The 27,193-nt window shown below is 45.7% G+C and overlaps 1 protein-coding gene across 2 annotated transcripts in view; it reads right to left on the bottom strand.

The window, feature by feature from the left end:
* The window catches only part of STARD3 (StAR related lipid transfer domain containing 3), a 136,476-nt gene that overhangs the window by 7,492 nt on the left and 101,791 nt on the right, over positions 1 to 27,193 (bottom strand). For both annotated transcript variants that reach the window (XM_086924348.1, XM_086924349.1), the window contains 7 exons: positions 21,321 to 21,438; positions 19,004 to 19,099; positions 18,523 to 18,578; positions 16,934 to 17,026; positions 15,310 to 15,372; positions 7,778 to 7,873; positions 1,714 to 1,793 (listed from right to left, as the gene is read on the bottom strand). In XM_086924348.1, the coding sequence (XP_086780474.1) occupies positions 1,714 to 1,793; positions 7,778 to 7,873; positions 15,310 to 15,372; positions 16,934 to 17,026; positions 18,523 to 18,578; positions 19,004 to 19,099; positions 21,321 to 21,438 (602 nt within the window). The remainder of the gene's footprint in view (positions 1 to 1,713; positions 1,794 to 7,777; positions 7,874 to 15,309; positions 15,373 to 16,933; positions 17,027 to 18,522; positions 18,579 to 19,003; positions 19,100 to 21,320; positions 21,439 to 27,193) is intronic.

Below are 27,193 nucleotides of genomic sequence, written 5' to 3'. Positions count from 1 at the left end.
AGCCATTCACAGCTCTGCCCATCAGGTCTCTGTTGATCTCTAGCTGCTGCAAAGTAGATTCCTTGGCTGCTGAAGTCCAGAAGACAAGCAGTCTAAGAAGTAAGCCGTTCGTCAATGTAGTCAATGATGAACAAGTATGTTTAAGGTTATTGGGAAAAGAGTTGGTTGATGTGTCAACTGCTTAATGAACAGGGAGATTTGCGATTACGATGAAGGGGTGATCCTTAGGAGACATATTTAACACAGTATTGGACACATCCACCTTTGAATGCAGTCTTCTTCAAGTGAGCACCAATGACAAATTGTTGGTGAATCGTGTATGCTTAGACAAAAACAAATTGGGCAAGCCTAGACAGTCAATAAACAGAAGACTTAGAGTTGGAACAAACTCAAGGCCTGTTCAGGTTGCATAGCCCCCATTAAATGGATGTGGCAGATAGTAGTGATATCCAGCTTCCGAACTCACATCAGAATCTATGAGCATCATGCCAAATGTAGATGGACAAAATGGAAGTGATGATCTTCGGCAGCACCACCCCTTGGAACGACTCCTGGTGGCCCTCAGAACTAGGACCATCACCCAAACTGACCGACCACGTCAGAAACCTCTGTATAATCCTGGAGAGCAAACTGATCATGAAGTCCCAGATCAACAAAGTTGTCACCGCCTGCTTTCACACACTTCAAATGTTTCGAAAAGTCTTCAAATGGCTCCCCCTGAACATCAGGCGTACAGTCACTCAGCCCCTAATCACCAGCAGATGAGACTATGGCAACGCACTCTACGCTAGAACGCTAAACACCTTGTACAGGTACCCTAGACCATACAGAACTCTGCCACAAGACTCATCTTCGACCTCCACAAATGGACCCACATCACCCCCCACCTTAGAAAATTCTACAGGCTCCCCATGCCGAAGAGATGCAAATTCTAGCTGATGATCCAACAACTACGCTCTGCCTCCTTCTCACTCGCCCACGCCGCCCGTAGCCACCAAAGCAACAATGGAAGACGCTCCACCTACCTCGCAGCAAAAACGTTGAACGACCTCCCTCTGCAGCTCCGGACCTCCACCCCTTTACTGGACTTCTGGAGAGCACTTGAACGATTATGCCCCTCAAATGCCTGGTTACCCTTTCGGGAGATTTACCTAGTTCGATAAATCCACTTGATTGACTCTTTCCTGGCACAGATGTTTGCTCCAATGATTCGTAGAAGGGTAGAACTTAGAAGTATCAAGCTGATGTGTCTGTATTTAGTTACCTAGCAAAGACTGTTAGGAATGTCTCAGTCGGCATGGATATTAAGACTAAGTCACTACGTCTGATTGAGTACAGTCGTGATCTGGTTTACTCTTCAGCCGATAACAGACAGGTTGCTGGGCCCCGCACTGATGCTTCTGGTAAAGAATACAAATTACCTGTACTCAATGTGTTCAATGCAATGAAGATAAACCTGGAGACCTGTATATTCATCAATAATAAAGGTGTAGGAGGGGGATGAGTAAATTAATACTTTGGGAATCCTAGATTGTCCAGTGCAAATCTGGTGACCCACTTGAATGGAATCGTTGAAGACATGCAACTCAGATGGCAGAGAAACCTTTTACGTGACTTGTGTCAAAACACCTCCAGCATTGAGAAACCATGGTACATTGTATTGACATACGTGCAGAAGAAGACACAAGCCTGGTAGTATATTTAAAGACATACCTGGGAGAGATGACACCTCCTGCAACCCCTGAAGCCACTTCATAGGTCACCAGTGTATTATCATCCACTCTTTGAAGGACCTGCATTCAGAAAACAAAACGAAGGTTAAATTTAGGATATTGGGACCGGTGTAGGTCTGTAGTCGATACACAAATAACTGTTTGCGTGAAGTCAAAGGCGTAGGTCTTGCAGCGGGAGAATTTGACCCATTAGCAGAACGTACTGCCAGAGTAAACTGCGTTGAAACTACTTTGGAACATCCAATCACACACCACAGCTGCCCACCCTTAAATACATAAATATTGTGTTAAGTTGTAGGTCATTTAACAAGTTGGCATCACTTATCGAATGCTAGGTTGGCGTTTGTGTGCTGCTCTGCTATACTAAATGATCAGTGTACTGCTGCATGTTATCTGCTGTGAGCCTCCTGTCCCCAGCTCAGAAATGTGCAACTCGATTCCATGGACTGGGTGAGTACAGCTCCAAGCTGCCCGGCTCCTCCGTGTCCTGCACGATTACATCAGTCATAAGGCGGTAGCTCGAGCTGCCCTAAGATGATAAACGTTACCCCTCACCCCTGGGTAAGGTAATATGGCCAATACTTCATTAAACTGAGGCCCCTTTTGCAAGGCAGAGATGCTCACTTAGAAAGAAGGGGTGTGATTTAGCTCCCTCGCGGCCATGACAATTTTTAGATTGGGTACATAGTGCTGCTGCCTATAAGACCTGTTGGTTACAATAGGCATAATGTAGACACAGGCTCTGTTCCCTTCTGCAACTGGCTGGTTGAAATCAATCACCTCTTGGCTCATACTAGAGGGGCTTTTTCTCACCACATGATGTTGTCTCTCTGGTGTATTATTCATTCTCAGCAACAGCTGTAGGGTGCTATTTAGTGAACTGAACAAAATCACCCAGAAAAGAAACCTCCGCTCTAAAAGCAACACTTGAAAAATGGCGTTGACATATGAGCTTACATCCGTAAATGAAGATCTTTGTGGTCTTACACCAAACTATGATAAACAGATACCTCTGTGTTTGTGGCTCAGTGTTAAAAACTTGTAACAACTATTAAGGGATATTGCGTTTGCTTATTTCTCATTAATAGAATATGCACTGATCTTTCCAATAACGGAGTAGCAGAAAGGGGACTGCAAGTATAGCTTCAATCATATCCATATCCAGGTCCTGCAAATCCTTTTAGAAAAAAGATAGGACAGCTGCAGAACTTCTTTGCAGCAGTCTGTCTGCCAAATGAGCAGATCAAATGTGATCCAATGGTCCAAGCGCGGAGTGTATTCATAGGTACTCTACGCAAGTACAGTGGCATGTCTGAGGGTTCGGCTTCCGAGTTCTGCTTTCACTCAACAAAGGGCACTATGTGATTGGCAAGGACCTTGTTTTGTCTGGACTGGAACGGTTATCCATGTAGCCTTAAGGTCTAGGTTTCGAACACATCCATCTTTTTTTTTAGTTAGGCATATTGCAGCACTGTCTGGAGTTTGGGGGCTATGGGGAACCTGGGGCAATGACTCATCAAAATAAAATAAATCACAGTAAGGGAGCCAGAGGCCTGCCTGCCGTACATCCTCGACACATGAAGCCTAACACACCAAGGTATGGCAAGACCTACATTTCTATACTAATTTCTGGAATTACAGAACTATGTGTTACAAAAGGTTGAAATAAAAAAAAGGAAAAAGATTTGGACGGAAAGGCCACTCCCACTCTTTATGGCATACTTCATCATCAGCCAGTCTGTCCCACCATGTTAACATGATACTAACATGGTGGATCAACCTCATTGAGAAGGGATATCAGATTAAGTGTTCTCTGGTCATTAATGGGGTCCAGATGATTTTTTAAAACAACCTCCGTGTAAACCCGGTTATTTTCTTTATTCTTGGGTACACTCAGATGGATTAAACATTAAAGAAAAGGCTGCTACTAGGCTCGAACACATTGTCCTTATCCTTGCCAACATGTTTCGGCCTCCAGAAGATCCCTTGTAAGAGGGTCTAGGGCCTTCATCATGGCAGTCAGCTGTACTCCTTTTATCAGTCCTTATTGCACCAATCATGTGCATGCAGGTAAGAATAAGTCTCATCTGCCAGTCCACCATCTTCACCTTAAAATTGTTCGATGTTTCACAAGGGAGTCACATCAGGGAGGAACCTCTCCTGTAGTCACAACAGTCAAGGAACAGGTTCCTACCAGTAATGTACAGGAGCCACCGGTGCCCTCCACCAGATTACAGCCATGACTTACATTTCAGGAAATGCAATATGAGGATACAATATCACTTACGCCCACAAGACCCTCCTATCCAGACTGCAAACATGTATGACAAGTTAATTTTCTATACCAGTAAGAAGATATTTAAGAGTCACATACAGTAAAAACACACAGCAAGCTTTGAGAAAATCCTTGGTTTGCCTGTTGAAATGGGGCAAAATAAGTGCTGGCTGTAAGAGAAAATATATATAGGATATTGAACTTCTGCTGCTGACCCTTGTAAAGGAAGTAAAATGCACAGCGCCACTTAAAATACATTTAATTGATGCAAACTGAATGAATTTCGGAGGAAAATGGGTTTTGATGATTATATATATATATATATATATATATACATACATACATACATATACACACACACACACACACACACACACACACACACTTCTTTCGCCCTGCCTCTACACTAATAGAAACCTGCATTCAGGAAAGCCTTCAGGCTTTAATTGATTTTCAGGATTTATTTTAGGTTATTCAGGGGAGTCAAGTTACTATGAATGGTTGATTCAAACTGCAATAGCTTTGCAGGAGACTTCTCAAATTCTTAGATTATGCTCCATTCGGCTACATTAACATCATTTGTTGTTTAAGAGGTTAATTACAGTATTTCGGTTGGGTCTAGCCAAGGTGCAAGGAATTTACATTTTAGGTTGTTGACGGATATCTACTTCTTCCAGGATATAAGGCTGTTTACTTCACCTCTTTTTTCACTGTTAATTTACCTTCTTACAATCATCTAACCACAAGTATTTTCTCCAGTCTTATAACAAAAAGGGTCTTAGGAAAAAACCTCCAAGACCTGAGACGGGTGGAAAGGAGAGGGGAAACGTACTCCTGCTGAAATAATCCTAACTCAAAAATTGTATACTCACTGCTTGAAGTGACTGATCAAGGAGAAGGAGAAAATAACATACTCCCACCGCACTCAGAGGTGGTAAGAGGAAAAACCTATTTTTTTTATTTATAACCCTCACCCACTCTAGTAGTGGCATGCTTGATCATTGAGTTCACCCCAACTCCTAAAGGTAAGGGTGGGCTCAACCATATTTCAGGGAGAACAGAGATTTTATTGTTTTTGTTGTTTACATGAAGATAAAAAGCCCTAACTCACCCCCAGGTGTACTTTTATTAGTGGGGTGAGCGGGGAAATTAAAATCTTTAGGAAGGGGCAATAAGGATATTGTGGTCCTATGACCCTAACATAAATACGCCAACATATTCTCGGCCCTATTGTACTGGCCTGCGTGGGTTTAGGCCTTCGTCAGGGCGGAACCTTGCAATTATTATAAATGTGAACGTGGGGGGCCAAGGATGTGTACAATAAATGGAATTGCTGTTGAGAAGAAATCCAACTTAGTATTACTGTTCAACCAAAGACTTTTTCACATTTTACAATACCTCCTTTGACAACTACTGGAAAAGGTCTTTGGTTAAAGTGCAATAGTGTAGCAAGCCAATACCCCATTCTCCTCCTCCCTAATGCTATCTTTCAAAGGATTGGTTCACTCTCAGTCATTGTCCAACTTCGCAATGCTGTAAAACAGGTAATTGTTGTACAGTGCAGAAATAATTTTGATGGTATCTGTAGTAATATCCTACTGGGGCTGTTCCTAGCAGGTTCTGCAAGATTGTAGAATTATTTTAGGAACTGCATGTCCATCGAAGACGTGGCTTCCTGTGATGCCATTGTAGTCAGAGACTATGTGATGTCACTTCCTCTAGAACTGTAATGCAAAAGAAAGCTTTATGTCACAGCATGTCAACGGTGGTCATAGTTTGTGAATCTCGAGTTGTCCTTAAGTGACTTGCAATGCCCATAAAGAATATTACTTATGATCAGTACAGTGATCTTCCGCATCCCTCAGAGTGAAAAAGTGATCGGGCTTTTATCCCTTCAAAAGCCCTATTACTGCGTGAATTGTAGGAAGTGTTTCACAAAACTCTGAATGCATTCTCCCTACCACTCAGTAAATCGCGTCATCTCCACCCATGTAGCATCCACTTTAGTTTTCAAACTGTGCAACGCTTATTAGAGAAGGTGTACAGTGGGCTACTGCCTGAAGCCATAGAAGTGGGAGTGCAACAGCAGTGTTGAGGATCCTTATCACAACCCTACTGACAGATACACATAATCAGATTTAGGAACCTTACAGGCTGGGCCAAACCAGAGCGATGATCGCACAGGAGCAGATTGTTGTTCATTTTTTATTATTTGGAATCTGGGTAACATCGCTGGTGTGTTGGGAGAAGCCAACTGCAAATGTTAAGTGTGAGGATCGCCATCTAAAAAGATTACAGTGCTGCATGGGCACAGAATATCTTCAACTTACGTTTCTTTATTGAGAGACGTTCCCTGTACCTATTATTTACAAGGGTAAAATCTGTTTCTGCATCAATTCAAGTTGCCATTTCTATTACCTTATGTCAATCATAGCTCTATAGAGTACGCATTAGAGGAAGAGGCACTTAGGCTCTGTATTGCCTGTGTCTGAACAGACATAGGGTGCAGTCGGAGAATGGCCTGGTTACCTGTAACTGCAGAGAGTGTCTGCGTGAGGCAGACTGGTTAAGTCAGGGTGTCCCATACAGGCAAGGATCATGGTTGTCCCTGGGACTCCTGTACTTGCAGGATCATGCTTGGACCAGGGGTCTCTTATACTTAAAGGAGTCATGATAGGGCCCTGAACCTCCTGCAATTGCAAGGACCATGGTTGCGTCTTCTGTACTTGCAGTGGTTATGGTTGGGTCCTGGGTCTCCTGCACTTGCAGTGGTTATGGTTGGGCCCCGGATTGCAGTGGTTATGGTTGGGCCCCGGGTCTCCTGTACTTGCAGTGGTTATGGTTGGGTCCTGGGTCGCCTGTACTGGCAGTGGTTATGGTTGGGCCCCGGGTCTCCTGTACTTGCAGTGGTTATAGTTGGGCCCCGGGTCTCCAGCACTTGCAGTGGTTATGGTTGGGCCCCTGATTGCAGAGGTAATGGTTGGGTACGGGGTCTCCTGTACTTGCAGTGGTTATGGTTGGGCCCAGAGTCTCCTGTACTTGCAGTGGTTATGACTGTGTCCCCGATCTCCAGTACTTGCAAACATTACTATTCAGTGCTGGGTCTCATGTACCTGCAGGGTGTAAGGCATAGCCCAGGGATCCCACATACCTGAAAGGATCATGGCTGGGTCTTTGGGCCCCTGTATACTTGCAGAGGTTATATTTTGGTCTTCTGTACCCAAGTGAACCATGGTTGTGCCTCTGTTCTTCTACATTTGTATGGATCATGGCTGGGCCTTCGGCCTGTACTTGCATGAATCATTATTCTGCTCTTTGAGTCTCGCCCATGCTTGGATCATCAGCATCAGGCACACCAAGATGAGGCAGCAGTGTGTTCTAGAAATAGGATTTATTCACTGTGATTGAATCGTAGGTGTACAGTGCATGTTGGAAATCATGGATGGATGGATCTGAGATTACCAGGTTCAGAGGACTGATTATATCAGTGAGCACATGGAACAGTGAAAGCACCAAGCTGAATATGAAACTGGAAAAAGGCACAAGTTTTAAGTTTCTGTAACCAAAATCTCTCCCTGGAAGCGCTGTATTCGGAGACAACTAAAAACTGAAATGTTAGTGGCCTTCTGCAAGTTGTACAACATGGTCTTCTTTCCTTCCCTCCTTCCCCGTTTCTAAGGGGACAGGCAGGATGACAGGGTTGCAGGGTAGGCACAATGGGAATAGACAAAGGAATTGATGCTGATGCACTGACTCCTGGGTTACACACCTGACACAGAGAGACGGTTTTATTCCACAGGGTCATTTTCTCCGGCTGCAGGATAAGCTCCTGGTAGATCACTTCAGCAGTACACTGTATGAGAGCCTGGGAAGAAATACAGTCATGAATTTGAGAGGGCCTAGAGGAGAAGAAGGTTACAAGTGGGACAAAGCTTAAAGGGAGAACAAACATGCATAAGAGAACCTGTGGAGGAAGAGAGCAATTAGTGAGAGTTTGAGAAGTAACAAATGAGCCAGTGGGCTAGAGTCTTGGGGAAGAGTGGCATGCATAGGGCAGAGCTAGGACAGACTAGAGGCATACATGTAGAAAGGGAGAGGCATACATGTAGAAAGGGAGAGGCATACATGTAGAAAAGGAGAGGCATACATGGGGAGAAAGGGAGAGGCATACATGGGGAGAAAGGGAGAGGCATACATGGGGAGAAAGGGAGAGGCATACATGGGGAGAAAGGGAGAGGCATACATGGGGAGAAAGGGAGAGGCATACATGGGGGGAGAGGCATACATGGGGAGAAAGGTAGAGGCATACATGGGGAGAAAGGGAGAGGCATACATGGGGAGAAAGGGAGAGGCATACATGGGGGGGTAGGGAGAGGCATACATGGGGGGGAGGGAGAGGCATACATGGGGGGGGGGAGAGGCATACATGGGGGGGGGGGAGAGGCATACATGGGGGGGAGAGGCATACATGGGGGAAAAGGAGAGGCATACATGGGGGAAAAGGAGAGGCATACATGGGGAAAGGGAGAGGCATACATGGGGGAAAGGGAGAGGCATACATGGGGGAAAGGGAGAGGCATACATGGGGGAAAGGGAGAGGCATACATGGGGGAAAGGGAGAGGCATACATGGGGGAAAGGGAGAGGCATACATGGGGGGGGAAAGGGAGAGGCATACATGGGGGGAAAGGGAGAGGCATACATGGGGGAAAGGGAGAGGCATACATGGGGGAAAGGGAGAGGCATACATGGGGGAGAGGCATACATGGGGGAAAGGGAGAGGCATACATGGGGGGAAAGGGAGAGGCATACATGGGGAGAAAGGGAGAGGCATACATGGGGAGAAAGGGAGAGGCATACATGGGGAGAAAGGGAGAGGCATACATGGGGAGAAAGGGAGAGGCATACATGGGGAGAAAGGGAGAGGCATACATGGGGGGGAAGGGAGAGGCATACATGGGGAGAAAGGGAGAGGCATACATGGGGGGAAAGGGAGAGGCATACATGGGGGGGAAGGGAGAGGCATACATGGGGGGAAGGGAGAGGCATACATGGGGGGGAAGGGAGAGGCATACATGGGGGGGAAGGGAGAGGCATACATGGGGGGGGAAGGGAGAGGCATACATGGGGGGGAAGGGAGAGGCATACATGGGGGGGAAGGGAGAGGCATACATGGGGGGGAAGGGAGAGGCATACATGGGGGGAAAGGGAGAGGCATACATGGGGGGAAAGGGAGAGGCATACATGGGGGAAAGGGAGAGGCATACATGGGGGGAAAGGGAGAGGCATACATGGGGGGAAAGGGAGAGGCATACATGGGGGGAAAGGGAGAGGCATACATGGGGGAGAGGCATACATGGGGGGAAGGGAGAGGCATACATGGGGGGAAAGGGAGAGGCATACATGGGGGGGAAAGGGAGAGGCATACATGGGGGGGAAAGGGAGAGGCATACATGGGGGGAAATGGAGAGGCATACATGGGGGAAAGGGATAGGCATACATGGGGGAAAGGGATAGGCATACATGGGGGAAAGGGATAGGCATACATGGGGGAAAGGGAGAAGCACACTTGGAGTCATGAACAGAAAACAACCTGCAGAGAGGGGAGTTAAGAATGGGCAAGGAGGAAGACCTGAAGGAAATAGCCACTATAAACAAGAGAATCATGAATGGGAGCCACAATGAAGGAGGAAAACTAACCCAAGTAGGCGAGAGCTTTGAGAATGTATGGTCATGAATGGACAAGAGCAGGAGAGAAGCTTAAGGACTTTTCTTGGGCTTTAATGCCAGTTGGAGGCAATTTATTTATTTTTATGTATGTGTCTTATAGAGTGCCCGAATCACCCCCAAAGGGGTATCTCTGCGCTATAGGAGTGCCTAGATGTCAGCGTCAGGTAAATGAGGGATTACAGAGTCATCGAAGGGGATTGAAAAAGCACGGTTTTGAGAAGTCGTCAAAATTGGAGACAGTTGGCTTTAATTTAAGAAATGAATGTTCTTTTTCAGTGGTGTGCCAATGCCACAACATCTGTGCACATTTGAATAACCAAATGCTCCTTTTCAGCACTTGACTTTCACAGGACTGCATTCAAGACTTATTTCAAAAGGTGGTGTCAGATTAAACACTCAGAAACAGTGTTATAGTACAGATAACCATTAATAATTTTAAGGTCTGGTCAGTCAGTTCTTAACTTTTATGAAGAAAAAGGAGGTTAATGCATGCAAGTACATTAAAGAAGCTTAAAAATAGAACAAAATGAAAACGTGAAGTGCCTACCACATTCTATCCTAGACAACCACCACAAAACGTAAAAAGCTAGGTGCCCCAAATCAGCTTAACACTGAGCCCTGTAGACTATTTTAAGTGATGACAAATGTTTAACCTTTTCTAAGGCTCGTTCAGAAGTGCTGGCTTCTTCAAAAAAGTCACTGAGAGGGAACATTCAGATGGAAAGATAAAGTGTTACACTATTGGTAATCTGTGTCTTTTATTCATATTCAGGGACTTACAGCCTGATTCATCATTGGGAGGTTTTGAGAGTCTGAAAAAGCGAATCATAAGGAATCGCTATTCCAGACTCGCAAAACGGGATTCATGTAAGAATAGCAAAATTTGTTGCGATTCCTACTGATTCCTTATTTGCGATTAGCAAATTGCTAATCGCAAATAAGGAATAACTCCCCATTCATTCCTATGGGCCAAAAGGCCCATAGGAATGAATGGGGAGTATTCCTTATTTGCGATTAGCAATTAGCTAATCGCAAATAAGATAGCGATTTAAAGGGTGCCAGGGGTGTCCAGAGGACACCCTGTAGCACCCCTTAAATGCTAATTTAAACAGGTGTTGCGCACACACATGTCCAAAGGACATGTGTGTGTGCAACATGCAACTCAGAAAAATGCTTTTAAAAGCATTTTTCTGAGTTTGCTATTTACCACGAGGTTTGACCTCGCGGTAAATAGCGGGCCGAAATTGCGAATTCGCACATTTTAAATGGATGATGAATTGCATTTAAGGAATCTCAAATAGAGATTCCTTAAATGTAATTCACCGCAAAAAAGCGAAATCGCTATTACCGATTTTTGCATTTGGGATGATGAGTCCCAAATGCAAAAATAGCGCTTGCAAAGGGCCAGATTCTCAGAATTCGGCTTGATGAATCAGGCTGTAGACTGAAGCTAAACCTATTTAAGGGATGCAAGCTGTGCATCTTCCAAGCTCCTAAGGCCAAACAATTCAACACCGAAGCAAACAAGTGTCCACCCTTCACAAAGGCTTTCTAGAGTCTTCAAGGACTTTGTGTGGTGTCCAGTGAAGTGACGCATCGTGCCAATTAAAGGGGACCAAGTCAAGCGCTGAACTCTAAGCTGGGGACAGTAGCTGGCTTGCATGCAACTAAACAGTAGGAGTCCCTCTGATTGCGGTTTTGGAAGTATGGGAATTTATTTTGAACTGCAAACCGTGTTGGTGAAGATGGTTTGGTGGTAGGTGCACCAAAGTGCTGTAACAACCACGCCATACAACTGAGAGGCCATCAAGAACCAAGTGTTATTAGTTGCAGATTTGACTAGTGATCTCTCAAATAAGAGAAGCTATTAAGTCATTTACAATGGTTCCAGAATCAAGACAACCTCCTCCAGCTAACAAGATGGAACCCCAGGCCAGGAAACTGAAGTCTCTATTTCTCCAGAGTTCCTGGAGTAGCAGAGGGGGAGGCTCAAAGAATGGTCTGCGACCATGCAGGCTCTTTTCGACTGTGAGGGCCATAAAGCGACTTCCTCAATTAAGAGACCATCGTGCTTGTTCCTGGGTAGCTGGCTCAAGATGCCTTGTGGCTCTGGGGCAGACAGAGTACATCAAGATGTCCTCGATGCAGGCCTTTTCAGTCGGCTGGTCCTTGGCTACCCTTTGTAAATCAGATTACTCAGACTGGCAGGGACAGTCCACCTCCTTGTCATACGCAGGCTTGTCTTCCTATCTCCACAGGCCCTTCAACAAGTCTCTCCGGCAAGGTTCCCTGATTTAAGTTGCTTCAAAGACAGTTGCAAAAAAGCAGTGACAACAAACTAAGAAGCTTGAACTTACCCTTCCTCTGGTGAGTAAGCCATACCATTCAGTGAGGCTGCCTTGCCATTCAGTGAGGCTGCCTTATGTTATATCATATTTCATTAATATTTTTGTTTTGTCCGTATGACATTTTTTTTTCTAACAAGTATGACATTTTTTTTTCTAACAAGTAACATATTGAATATTTACAGATAATTTCTTGCAGGGCTTTACAGTGCTGCATCATTAACAAGTTTCCACAGAATTAGAAAAAGTTTACAGACCCAGTGGCAGGTGCAGGACTGACGAACTAGCTCATTTGGTTGTAGGGCAACATTTCTGTTCCCCATAGGCTGCTCTACCTAATTTTCTGGTTGGTTTACTGTTCCTTCCATCCTCACACTAGATCAGATAAATTGAGTTTCATCCAATGCCTCATACATTTTCAAAATATATTTAGGGCAGCCCATGGCAGCATCAACTGTTTTTTGCTGCTGCAACGCAACAGTCCATGTTTTTGTTCCAATCCACAATTATTTTGGGGTGATGGGATGACCAATCAATATACGATGTCCCTTTTTCTACATTGAAGTTCAAGATCACAATCAATCTCTGGTATCTATTCAAGGTCTGATCATCCCATGTTCGTAGATGTACAGATGCTGTTTCCTAGCCTAGTGGTAATCCCTGGGTGGCAGCTATTTAAGACACCAAGCCAGAAATTTGCTATTACTATTCACTACCATATTGCATGAGGATTCCATGTTCACTGCATTCCCTCAGGTAAGTGTCCCCAACCGTTCTAGCAAAGATCTGAGCCCTCATGTATATTCTGTGAAGGACCAAGTTGCACCAAGTTTAACCACAATCTCAACGAGAGCTCCCTAGAGTGCTCGAGTGCCTATTCTCCGGCCTCCCGCTCAGGTGTACCTTTGCCAGCTTCTCAGTGCGATTATAGGGTTCGCTAAATCCCTCTGGGTATTATTCAGTAGCTTACTATAGACTAAAGAGATTACTTTCCTGGCTTTAAACGGTGTCTAGAGTTTTACCCTCCACAATCAATTCTTCTGTACTTTTAGTGGTCTTACCCACACTTGATCATAGGACATGTAGGAGCTGTATGTATTTAAAATGTTTGACATGCTGTCTTTTCTTAATGTTCAGATGTTACTCAATGCCTGGGGGAGTTTTCTTACAGCCATTAGAGTCTAGTTTTTTTTTTACTCCAAGTCTGTGATATCTCCTGACATTGCTTGTGTAGATGTGTAATGGCCCATTGCTGGGGAACCATTTCACAACAGGAGGTGGTCACAGACAGGAAAGGGGGAATTTCATGTTTTGCCTGTTCATAGGAATCTCTGCTACACTGAAGAAGCAGTGGCCGGCTAACTCTTCCCACTAAACGGCCTGATTTGGTTTTGGCAAAGGAGAAAGATGCGCATTTGAAAGCTGGCAAGTCTGAAAGGTCAACAACCAGCCGGGGACAACGGAGTCCATCATTTTATGAGCACACACATATACATGGACTCCAATGTTCTGTCACAAGTCAATTCATAGACAAACACACGCATCTACCAGTCATGAGGAAGACTAAGAATCCACATGTGGAGGATTGAAAGAACTTTATGAGAGAGATGCCGGCGGACCTGCTCCTAACTCCCACAGGAGTACAGATGCAAAGGTCTGTGCTCAGCTCCACTCTACGATGCCACCGCTGTCATTCCTGCATTGCCTAGGTAGAGGGGCAGCAGCCAGCCTTGCAACGATAAAGTGCACTACAGGTATTCGAGAAGAGTGTCACTGGTGGTTTAAACAGAAGAACTTGCACTGGGAGAGGGAGAGCACAGCTTCCAAATGTAGAAGCTTTTTAGACCAGAGGAGAAAGGTCATGAATTGCTGACTCTGGAGATAAAGAAGAGTCTTGAAAGGATGACAGAATAGAGGTGACAAGAGCCCTGAATGGGTGAGGCTGAAAGAAGGGAAGTCAAGAATGGGTGACAATCTGAAGGGAGAGAAGCTACAAGAATGGAGAACAGCTCTGGGGTAGTGGCGAGTCATTAATATTAAAGAGCCTGTGGGAAAGAGTATTAAATAGAAGAAATGAAAGACCTTATGAGGAGAAAGATTTAAACAGGAGATGGACAGCTGCTAAGAAAGAAAGTTGTCCTGTACGAGAGCATGCATAAGTAATGTATCAGACATAAGTGGGATAAAGCCTGGAATGAGGGAGCCAGTCATGGATGGTAAACAGCAGCAGAAAGAAGGGGATGAGGTTCAGGAGAAGGGGGAGAAGAGAGAGAGCAGCTAGTTGGTTGTGGCCAGAAGGAGTACAAATATACGTTCTCCAGACTAGATGGCTGTCCGCGCATTATAACAGATATGGCAGATTAACAGTAGCTTAAAGATGTACATCTGTCCATCTTATCTAGTAAAGAAAGTTGGACAGAGGGGCGGTGGTGGGATGATCAGGAGAAATATTCCACCTGCCTCTTATTAGAAATATGGTAATTTCTGATTCGCTGAATTTAAGCAAAACCATAAAATTGACCCAGGAATGAAGGTGGATAGAACAAAGTCTGTTAACTCTCACAGGAATTGTAAATATGTATCAGGAAGTAGAAACGTAAGAATTCTACTGATGCATATCTTGTGGTGTTTTATATCTAATTAAAGATGTTTTGACAGTTTGCCTTGTGCAGTCCACCCTTACAGAGCAAGGCTAGCGGGCTTGCGTCAATGCTACATACACAAACTTTAGCCATCACCAGAAATCCACACACAACTCCAAAACTACATTAATGCAGTACACTTGCAGCCTATCGAGCTTACTGGGCTCAAAAGGCAGGACACACAAGGATTGAAGGTGGCTAGAAAGACCAGAGACCAAGGTGTTTTCTGAAGGGAATAGGAAATGGCCTGTTGTATTTTGGGAGATGATAGAGGATGCAATATTGTACATCTGCACGATGAACGAGTTAAGAAATATCCAGATGGATCTTGGGATGGTGTCATTTATTAAAGAAAGAATGCACATGTGTATATGAAATTTGAGTGAACTGTAGGAGTGAAGACCTGTTCATCTGCACTGTGAAAGGGTGTGGGTTAGCCATGGAGAGGAGCAGTAGTTTAGGCCTCAGCCGATTAAAGAAAGACGTGCTGCATGAAGCAGAAAATACCCAGGTAGGTGTGATATTGAGTAGAAAAGTAAGCCAGTGTTCTGTGTGAAGAGGAGTGTATTAAGTAGGTATTCTTACCTTCAAGATAAAGGACTTCCCATAGAATGGTGTTTCGATGGTGTACACAATATCTCCCACTTCCTGAATAACGAAAAAAACATATAGAACTTATTAAAACAGACTGCACTATAAGGAAATGTAGGTGCAGAAGACGAAAACTGACTGTGGTTTCACAAATGCTTCCTAATTGAGCCCAGTGCAGCGCAACATCAGACAGGTAGAAGGAGGAGCATCCTTGGGCCACTTCAGCCCTAAAAGAAGGTGAGCCACGTCAGCCATGAATGAAGGCAGGCAACGTCAGCCATAAAAGAAGGCAGGCAACGTCAGCCATGAATGAAGGCAGGCAACGTCAGCCATGAAAGAAGGCAGGCAACGTCAGCCATGAAAGAAGGCAGGCAACGTCAGCCATGAAAGAAGGCAGGCAACGTCAGTCATACATAAAAGATAAGCATTCAGTGACCGATTCAGCTAAGCGGGAGAATGAGCCACTCGTGGCTGATTTAACAGACAGGGGAAAGGGCAGACCAGGGCAAACATCAGGGAAAGAATGAATGTATTTCTGTTTACATTTACACATCTCTGATACAACGCAGGGCGTGGAACGTTTGCACCATATTCTGGGTGGTGATCACAGTCTGCTGGTCTCCTTTGGGGGCTAACTGCCTTATTCTTCATGTGGTTATGAGTAACAGTTTGTTATGGTCTAGGAGAATCACCAGGACAGGCCAGCAGTCTAGATTGTCCCTGCGACTAATAGCCTGGTCTTTCTTATCCCCTGCTCCTTCTGGAGTCTCTTACTCCTATAAGGAGTTTGTTAAACGCAAGGACCATCTATGCCTTGTAGATAATACCTCTAAAATCGCACTATATCTGTGGAGTGGGTCTACCGCATTTCAACTTTTGTACCCTCTGCACTGCTCCACTTTTGTACCCTCTGCACTGCTCCACTTTTATACCCTCTTCTTACAAGCCATTCATGGTTCATCAATGATTCAGACCTGCACTGAGTTAGACCGGTCAGTTACGTGGCTGCTAAATACCAATTCCGTTCCATCCAAGTTTGCATATTTACAAAAAATGGTCTAAGTTGGTTCTAGGGATTTCAAGGTGGTAGTAGAGACCGGCCCTCTGAACAACTGGAAACTAGTGTGCCACTCAGTGAATTGACTGATCACCAAGGGACTCGGGTGTCATTTTGTCACCAATATCCTACTATCTTTGAATTAGTGGCTCATCAGAAATAGATCCTAATGGTGACTGCTCCATGTACCTATATTTATGGACTGTATTCAGGAACAGGCTCTGCGCCAAGATGACTTAAAGCCCAACTGCTGGAACTGGATTGGTGGATCACAATTCTACAATATATTTACTAGCAGGACTGTTTTACCAATAGATCTAAAAGAAAAAGCTGAGTATTCCTAAATACACATCCAGTTGCAGATACAATGCACCTGCAGATGTGTAATGTAGAAAGGGAACTTGACAATTCACCAACTTGCTGGAGGAAAGAGGTGAAATGCAGCAAGAAAAGGACTCAGATTTCATAAAAAGAGCTGCCTTTCCCAAGAAAATACATTATTTGATCATACAAACTCATGCCTTGCACATTCTGCCATAGATCCCATCAGTATTCACTCACGTTGCTTTTCTCGAATTTCCAGCTGGCCTCTTGTGCCAGGATCTGCTCGACCACTTCCAAGGACTCCTTGCCCTGCTGCACATACTCGCGTTCCTGGAACACAAGGGATGGTTATTCCTGGGGGGTGCTTGGGACAGAGACCCACTTCACAAAGCCAGGTGCACATTCAACGCTGACCGGCATCATATAGGAAATATCCGAAAAGTAACAAACTGGACAACTCTGAACACCCCTCTGTTTCTTTTGTTTCATATCACACATTTTAGATTCCTACAACCTACACTTCTGAATGACTGGGCGGGTAGAGTACAATCGTTTTATGGATACTAGGAGTATGGCTATGTATTTGTAAGCTTTATTGTTTAGTTAATTAAAACCATTACAATAGAAAAGATCTACAAAGAGTAAACAATTATCAGATAAACTTCTTTAAAAAAATCTTGTGTATAAAAACGTGTGCAAATGAGATATTTGTAAACAAGTAGTCAGTGTAATACGGCTTGTGTTTGCTGATATATAACAAGATTGTCAGGCAAATAGGTCCATAGTTCTCCTGCTTAAAATATGTACATTAAAGTTTACTGAGGCAATCAGTGCATTCCAGAATTCTTCAACTAGCACTCTGACTATAGAGCGGGCTTAGTCTGTTTTGTTTGACTTTGCATTTCCATGACAGAGCTCGGTGATAGACACCGCCCGAGTATGGACACACATTTTTGCATATCAGTGGGCAGAATTTTAAAAAACAGATGCTGGAAGCTTCCTGACACGCTCTGGTTTGAAGGGAAGGAATTACTCAAACTAGTCTCCATTACAAAGCAACATACCAGTTATCTCTCTCAATGGCCAGACCAAATCCCTTCACAGTCGTCCCTAAATGAAGGTTATTTGGGATCCAATGTCAACCATTTGGCTAGACAAGCTGCATAACTGGTTGATATTCAAATAAAGTGTAACTTTTTTCACCTGGCTCTTCTCTAGACAGATAAGTCTCAAATATTTACTAGTTCCACTGTCTAAGACAATAATTAATTCTAACTATTTTATCTGGTTCTTTTGCCTACCAAAGTCAAGTCAGAATGTGTACTAGAAAGGAAATACTTGTTAAAAAATAAAGTGGATATTTTGTAAATTATAAATTGACTCAAGTCACCGCTCACCCAGCACAAATATACAGGTCTAAAGTAGATGCAAATAAAGCTGCTGACACATTTCTTCCACAAACACCACTGCAAAGATAACATTTCTGAAGAGCGCCATATCAAAAAAGTTAACAGTAGGTCAAAATAGTCGGAACCCATCACTTATCCCTCTGCGATCTAGAGCCGCATATTGTTTGAAAGCCCAGCTTGCGATACCCGAGCTACTGGTAGAGAGGAGAAGAGAGGCCCACCTGGCTAAGACTACTTGGAAAGCTGAAGGAGAAGTAAGAGTTGAAGAAACAAACTCTCCTCAAAGCTTTTAATAAGGTTTTACCACACTCCACATTGGATCTTTTCAGCCAGCAGGGCAGTCTCGTCTCCTAATATATCCTCGAGATTCCACCAAATTATCTATTCCTTCAACAATGAGCAAACCAGACAATGTACCTGAGCTGTGACTGCTTGCCGCCCTGTCCCGTCATCATCAGACTCATTGTCAGATCCTTAAAAGGGCAAAGAGACACAGGTCAAAAGACAGGTAACCGCCAGGATAACAGATTTTCATGTACTAGAGGACATTTTCTGACAAAGGGTGTTTATTTATTTATTTTTTTAACTGGAACACTAGAGTAGAGGCCTCTGGTAATAATTTATAGCTGGTGCAAATTTGTATGATGGAAAGGGATGCAATATCACTGGAACAATTAGGCACAATCCGAAAGGGACAAGTTTTCACTAGCACAATGGGAATGTACACTATCATACATGGCATTTCCAACACCAGGGCAAGGATGCATCACAGAGGATACAATAAGATCTTCATGCCCAGGGTTTGGGTGCGCGAGACCGCCACAAGAGATTCCCGTAGTGCAGGGACACTTCAGCTGCTCCCAATCCCTTCAAGATTTTAGAGGCATCCCCTTCTCACCTGCAGAGGACTCCGGGGGAGAGTAGAATTGTCCTGAGAAGGGCCGGGGTTGAAGCAGGGGCTGATGATTGGCCGCAGCCTGTGTCGCCAGATACCCTGCAACCAACAAAATTGCGAGAAAATTAACAAAAAGAAAGAGCGCACATGCACAGGTTTAATGATGCTAACGGCTTTATCTTAAGTTGTCATTACAGAATGAAAGTTGAAGTTTGGTGAAATTACTCCTACTAGAAACCCAACTCACATCATCCTTTGCCAGTGCGATATGGCTGTGTGGAACCCAGACACCACTGCCCCAGTAATCCAGGATAGAACTGGCAAGCATTTCACATGAGTAAAGAAATTGAATGACGCACCACTACTACTGTACTGTATATATCTATATAATCTTCAATAAAATACTTTGAAATAAAAAAAAATGTACTTAAAAATACACTTATGAAAATAACCTTCCCTGAAAGAGTGAACAAGAGACCTATTTAATACAGGAGATGCAAGCATCACAGTTCCTTGGCCAGCCCAATAAAGTCTTTCAGGAGCAGCCGGTTTGTGTACAGAAAGGCTGGGGGAACGAGGGCAGATACTAAAGGTGTAGATGTCCTCTTGTCTGAGGTGAAGTTCTCTGAAGTCTTTCTGCACTGAAGCCCAACCTCTTCCAATCATGGCTCCTCAAAGTGTCTGATTGGGTGGTAAAGGATAGTTTTCAGGCTAATGTATTGTATGGTATTTGCATTTATATACTACCCCTGACAAGGCGTCAAAGCGCTTTTTGGAGAGTAGCCCACTACTCGGGAACCCAAAAAGGATTAGTGTTGAATTAGTATAGTGAAGTATGAAAGTAAATTGAGTGGTGGATAGGTTAGTCAGTTATTTGGATTTCAGAAGGGTAGTGGAGGGATAGAAGAGGGGACAAAAGGTTTGTATTTATATAGCGCTCGTTACCCCTGATGGGGTGTTGAAGCGCTTTTTTGGAGAATGTGTAGCAGCCTCTAAAACAGTCCTTCAAATCTGTGCACCTCCCCCTACCCATCTCCTAGACCTCCGTTGTTAATGTACTTTGGTTACATAGGGGCCAGATTAAGCCTCCCAATCTCCCTAATAGCAGTAGTGTCATGTCTCCCGACTTTTCCCCAGCGGCAGTAGTGGCATGACCCCCCCAACGCCAGTAGTGCCATGTCCCCCCCCAATGCCAGTAGTGCCATGTCCCCCCCCCAACGCCAGTAGTGCCATGTCCCCCCCCCAACGCCAGTAGTGCCATGTCCCCCCCCCCCCAACGCCAGTAGTGCCATGCCCCCCCCCCCCCCAACGCCAGTAGTGCCATGCCCCCCCCCCCAACGCCAGTAGTGCCATGTCCCCCCCCCCAACGCCAGTAGTGCCATGTCCCCCCCCCCCCCAACGCCAGTAGTGCCATGTTCCCCCCCCCCCCCCCCCCAACGCCAGTAGTGCCATGTTCCCCCCCCCCCCCCCCAACGCCAGTAGGGCCATGTCCCCCCCAACGCCAGTAGGGCCATGTCCCCCCCCACGCCAGTAGGGCCATGTCCCCCCCCCCCCCAACGCCAGTAGGGCCATGCCTCCCCAACGCCAGTAGGGCCATGCCTCCCCAACGCCAGTAGGGCCATGCCTCCCCAACGCCAGTAGGGCCATGCCTCCCCAACGCCAGTAGGGCCATGCCTCCCCAACGCCAGTAGGGCCATGCCTCCCCAACGCCAGTAGGGCCATGCCTCCCCAACGCCAGTAGTGCCATGCCTCCCCAACGCCAGTAGTGCCATGCCTCCCCAACGCCAGTAGTGCCATGCCTCCCCAACGCCAGTAGTGCCATGCCTCCCCAACGCCAGTAGTGCCATGCCTCCCCAACGCCAGTAGTGCCATGCCTCCACATCTTCCCCAAAGCCAGTAGTGTCATGCCTCCCAATCTCCCCGATGGCAGTAGTGTCTTGTCTCCCCGATGGCAGTAGTGTCATGTCTCCCCGATGGCAGTAGTGTCATGTCTCCCCATCTCCCCAATGGCAGTAGTGTTATGTCTCCCCAATTGCAGTAGTGTCATGCCTCCCCTTCTCCCCAATGGCAGTAGTGTCCTGTCTCCGAGGGCAGTAGTGTCATGCCTCCCCAATGGCAGTAGTGTCTTGTCTCCCCGATGGCAGTAGTTTCATGCTTCCCCATGTCCACAATGGCAGTAGTGCCAGGTCTCCCCAAGGGCAGTAGTGCCATGTTAGTTGGGCCAGCTGGCTTCTGTTCAACTTGCCCATACTTATCGGCAAGGATAGCATGAATCCAGGAAACAAAAACACAGCGCTCCCAGCCCAAGTAGCCAACTCACATCTCTCCTCATTGGCCTCCTGAGATAAGACTTTGAAATCAAGGAACCAGGTTTCCAACCAAGCGATGACGAAGGACGCGATGGGAAGCAGGTAGCCGAACGCCCCTTTCGAGAGAAGCTGCAATGAAAGGAGGTACACAAGACGTGAGATGCGACACTTTGTTTGGCTATCTGTTATGACGAAATTGTTGCCTCAGCTACAACGCAGAGTGCAGGACAACATAATCATTCACTTACCTGCCTTCACTCTCAAGAGCTCGGTTGGATCTCAGCGCAACTTCTATAAACACACAAAATGATTGGGACCAACTCTGCAGCATAGGTCCATTATTTGAGCATGGAGTTCAATGGTGTCAGGAAGTGGACACAAGATCCTCTTCTACTGAGGGATCCATCCGCCTCAGCTGCATGTGGACTTTATAATGTGGCAGACAGTTAAGAGCACAAGGAGCAGGCGCCGGTGCTGGGAACCTTTTCCTTTAGTTTACACTCTTCCAAGAGAAGGCAACCTTGACCCCTCTGAAATGACCCACTGCTCTTTCGCTTCCATTTATTGCGCTCCACCATCATGGATGCTGCCAGAATTAAAAGGATACAGGGGGTTCTGGTTCACCCACTGTGGAGTCTCTGGTGCTGTACCACCAAACTATTCAACTAGAAAGATACTGAGACTTCACACACCAGATACTTTGTGCTTAGTTTTCAGAGGAGGGCTTGCTCAGTCTTACCACTGGAGGGACAAAGCATATGATTTTAGGGAAGACCTAGTTGAAAAGGACACCTCACACATCAGATAAACTCCATCATGTGCCTCTGCCCACAAGAGTTTGAAGTGAAAGATTCCAAATCCCAAAACACAAAGGGGGAAAAAAAAAGACGGACAGAACCACGGAGGCAACTTGGGTTCTCTGCAACAATTAATAAGAACTCAAGAGTGGGCATCTTTGAGAAAATTGGTGCAAGCCATCTATTCATTTAGGATCTAGAACAACATCCCAGTATCAAGTCAGAACAGCCCCAATTCTGGAAAGAGTTTGACTCGCCTCTTTAAAGAACACTACATCGCGGAACACAATACATTAACCATTGACAACTCTGTCTCCTGTCCTCTTACTTGTAAACTTTAGGCTTGCCTTTGACCATGTACAAAACTCTGCTGCCTTTCGGCTAGGTTTGCATAATAGCAATACCACATACGTATATAAACGCCTGGCTCATTATTGCACTCCAGCCACCAACTGAGAGCGGAGTACTCCGCTGTGTTTCTGGCATTAACTGTAATAAAACTTGAATGAGCAATTCCGATTTACAAAGCTGCAATTCATTCCAGGTCTTTAAATGCAGGTTTATAACAGAAGAAGTCAGCATGACGTTCAAGGACGTCTGAGGAAGGGGAGTGAGAACATGCTCTAGTTCCCTACTCAAGACCGGGCAGATGAACAACATTCCCAGTTAGGGTCTTAAAAGGCAAGTGGGTGCAAACTGAAATACAACACTACATGATAGCAAATTGCCTGAAGAATCAAATGACTCCGGTCACTAGGAACCAGCTTATAAGTACATACAGGGCGGTTTTCAACTCGAAACTAAACGCATGACTATGGACAAGGAGATGTCTCCCACGCCAGCCTGTGAGTAAATACAGGGCCTGATTCACAAAGGTAAAGTTAGAACAAAAGTCTAAGTTTAGACAATGTTTATTTAATATCACTCCTGTTTCCCGCATTCCTCCGATGGTTTGACTGTTCTGCAAAATCTGACATGGTATCCCAATATGCGCCTTACAATATTAGGACTCAATATACCCGCAGACGAGGGAAGCTTGCAGGGCTGTCATATATATATACACACTACTACAGCAGTACCAGTCTTTCAAGTGGACTGGTGTTTAAAGTAAACTTGCACTGCAGCTGCTGCCTCCTGCAGTACTTGTACTGTGCACTGTGGAAGCTTGCACGGCAGCTGCTGCCTCCTACAGTACTTGTACTGTGCATTGTGGAAGATTGCATTGCAGCTACTGCCTCCTGTAGCACTTGTAGTAAGCATTGTGGAAGCTCGCATTGCAGCTGCAGCCTCCTGCAGTGCAGGTGCTGTGCACAGGGAAGCCTGCACTGCAGCTGCTGCCTCCTACAGTACTTGTACTGTGCATTGTGGAAGATTGCATTGCAGCTACTGCCTCCTGTAGCACTTGTAGTAAGCATTGTGGAAGCTCGCATTGCAGCTTCAGCCTCCTACAGTACAGGTGCTGTGCACAGGGAAGCTTGCACTAGAGCTGCCGTCTCCTGCAGTACTTAAATCAAAAATGCGAGATTCTCTTTGGGAGGATCAGAACATTCACAATAACTTCTAGTGTTCTTTCATACCTTACACAACACAGTTCATCAGCTCTACACGCTCAATCAAAAGACCCCAGACCCTATTGGCCAATTATAGTACATGTAATGAGACAAGGGAATGCATTAAAAAAGTATTTATTAAAAATATTATTTACCAAGTTCTCTTAGTATCTGATGGATGGTCCACTGTTCAACAATACATTAAAAACACAATGTTATATACATGTGATAATGAGAGACAAACAAATAAAAGTGCAAACTGATAAATCACATCTAATTTCGGTTGTTCCATATGAAATTCGTTCTATTTGTTAAAATGTTCACAGCCCTTACTATCTATTGGACATAAACCAGTTCCTTGGGTGCAACCATATATAAAATAAAAAACAAAGGCGTTGACGTGTTTCGGTGGAGTTTTTCTTGATGAAACCACCTTCTTCAAGACTAAAACTATATAACAGTCTCTCTTGTATTAAGACCCGGAAAAGTCCTCATCAATTCCAGGGATGGATCAGAAACTTGTATCCTTCAATCAATGTGGACTGGGCTCCTTAGGGCTCCAAGCGCAAATTCTACACGATCTCTGGTTCATAGGCACAACACTCCTTAAGTGTTTAAATGGTGGAGGTGCAGTCAGATGCCCCCTACAGCCTTGGTCCAAATTAGGAATCCAAGGATTGTTGTCAATATGAGGACCTGCGATGTTGCTAGGAATCCTTGAACTGGTTGGTTCAGATATAAGGGATCCCCAATTTCATCCACTAATAGTGGGACCTTGCTGTGCTATATTTCATGCGCGGAAACTCCGGCCCTCGATCGTAAAATGTATCATACACCTGTGGTACCCCTTCTCTTGGCTAGTGGGGTTGCACCCTCTTTTTTTCAAGCAATCCTGCAGTACTTATACGGTGTTCTGTGGAAACTTGTACTGCAGCTACCCCCTCCTGCAGTGCATGTACTGTGCATAGGACAGAGTGGCATAGCAGGGGACTGCACCCCACGTGTTGCACGGCCGTTGCACCCCAACAGCTCCCGCCAGTTCCCGCGTGCCACGGGGCGAGGCAAATAATAGTAGCGTCACAAGGCCAAGCAAACAGTAGTAGTGCCAGGGCTTTAAGTGGGCCGGGTCTCAAGGGGTCTGAGCACCAGCATTTTTTTTCAGGGGGCCTCGAAACGCGTCTCTATCGGGCTTTGTTTTGAGCCCTGACACAGGCAGTCCGTTTTTTTTCCCCAGACTGCAGTGCCAGCTGTTTGCTGTCACTGCAGTCTCGAAAAAAGTGCCAGGGCGCAAAACAAAGCCTGATAGAGACCCGTTTCGAGACAGCAGGCACATGGATGTGCTCTCCTCACACTGCTCACTTCTCAGTAGTAGAGAAGTTACAGCATGACGTCATGCCAGGAGAGTGTTGTGGGGGAAGGGAAATCCTTTAAGAGTAATTTTATTTTTGGATTTCCCTTCTCTTTCTGAAACTCAGGAACAGCAACATTGTGGTAGGGTCACCAGGGATTTATTTGGAAGCTTTGTCAATATTATATACAAGTCATAGTTGCAGCTTATTTATCTTCTGCAAGTAATAACCATTGACAAAGCCAATATCCCTTACTTAATGTAGGCATGATGTTACTTGCATCAAATATCTGGATGCAATGACAGAAACATACAAGTCGGGCAGCACACTATGCTAAGCACAGATTTTTTGCGTAAGTGATTTAAAGCCACGCCCCTAATTACACTGACCACGCCCCTTTGAGAGACCCCCCCCCCCCCCCCCCCCGTTTTTTCATCCCACTTAAAGCCCCGAGTAGTGCCACAGAGCCAGGAAAAAAAAGTAAAAATCCGACAGGGAGACCGCGGCAGGATGAGGGAAGGTGTGCCTGAGCCAGGCAGAGAGTGGAGAGGTCCACAAGCCCTTTCAAGGTGAGACTACGCGAAGGGGCCTGGCCACGACCAAGGCAGGGAGCCGGTGAATGCTCGACAATGACCACTAATGTGATCTGGCCAGAGAAAGCAGGAGATTGTGCTTGGACCTGGCAACGCGCAAAAACGTTTAAAGGCGCAATGTGAAGAGGGAGGGAGGTGGTCTGTACGAGGGAGGCAAAAAAAGTGCAGGCGAATGAAATAGTGTGAAAGCGAGATCTAGTGAGAAAGATTCATTTTCTGTAATCTCGTATGGTCACTAGTGATCCTAAGTGCCCTGCAGCAGCATCTTGATGTGGGGCAGCCCTAGGGGAGAGGGCAGAAGACGGCGACGGATAGATAGTCAGATGGAGCAGATCAATGTTCACCCAGGATGTAAAGAATCATACATTCAATGGCCGTGCCAAGAGGAGAAACTCCTTTTCCGGATGCCACTCAACTCTTTAAGCGCCGTGAAGTCTGATCTCACCATGAAGTGCTTGAGCCGCAGAGACGACTCTTCCACCTCCAGTGGCACCCAGCGGCGGTTGCAGGCAGCAGGCCGGGCCTTGTGAAGTCCGCGTATAAGGGGGCTTCTGCGATGAGTTTGGGCGGATGCATCTGGGCTCACTCTTCACTGTCTCCCTGCAACAGCTGCCATCGCTTGTGGAGCTGGAGCGCGCGGGACAAGACACAGATACACTTAGCAAAGAGCAATCACGTCAGTGAAGTCTGCAAGGTCCTCCTGAAATCATTCATGGGACAATAAAGCGATCCCAAATACACCTTTTTACAGTTCTTTCAAACAGATCCTACATGTTATTGAATATTTCCGGGTCGTCTAGATGGCTAGGAGTGGCAAGACGTCCCAGTAATAGACGTCCCAGAAAGTACAAGCTCACCAATCATGGGTTTAAACAAAGGAGTTAATAGACGAGCACATAGCGCCACCGTGCGTCAGCGCGAGGGTTCTGCAGCACACGGACAACCTGGGAGGTTCCTTCAGTATTTTACGCTAGATTCCCAGTTTTGACGCATTAAGAAACAAGCGGAGGGAGGTTAAGAAATTGCCTTGAATCAGAGTGTGTTTGATCAAGTTGATTGGGAGGTTGGAGGGGGCGAAAGTCCGGTCATCTAGTTCCAGTAACACTATTTAAGTGTGATAGCATGCACCATGAGTGGTGGGGGGGTCCATATACTCTTCATCCGCGGAGGAACATCCCCTGGAGCTCGACCACAATCGCAGCAGGCACCGTCATAGTCCACCCCTGAAGGACATTAAACACAGTCTCTTTACGCATCTGAAACTGAAGTTGGGTAGTGGCCACTGGCCGCGGTTAGTTTTCCCCTACATTGCTTTTTGGTACCAAACTCCTATTACTAGGGCCGGATCATGAGTGGGCTGGGGGGTAGGGCGGATAGTGGGGTCCGATTCAAGCACACACCCATGCTTGAGCAGGGGGTCTGAACTGTGTTGGTTGCTGGGTGATAACCTCCGCACACCAGGTCAGCAGGTCAAACCAGCAGAATTTAAACAGGTAAACATCAGTACAGTGTTTTCTAGTGGGCACCAAAATCCTCACGTTATTCCCCAAAACCAGTATATCGAACCGGGTGACTTCTGAAGCATGAGAAGTCGG

This window comes from Lissotriton vulgaris, chromosome 5 (assembly GCF_964263255.1).
Source record: "Lissotriton vulgaris chromosome 5, aLisVul1.2, whole genome shotgun sequence".
In the NCBI taxonomy this organism is placed as follows: domain Eukaryota; kingdom Metazoa; phylum Chordata; class Amphibia; order Caudata; family Salamandridae; genus Lissotriton; species Lissotriton vulgaris.
The sequence above is the reverse complement of the archived record's forward strand: the minus strand, read 5'-3'. Positions and strand labels throughout refer to the sequence as shown.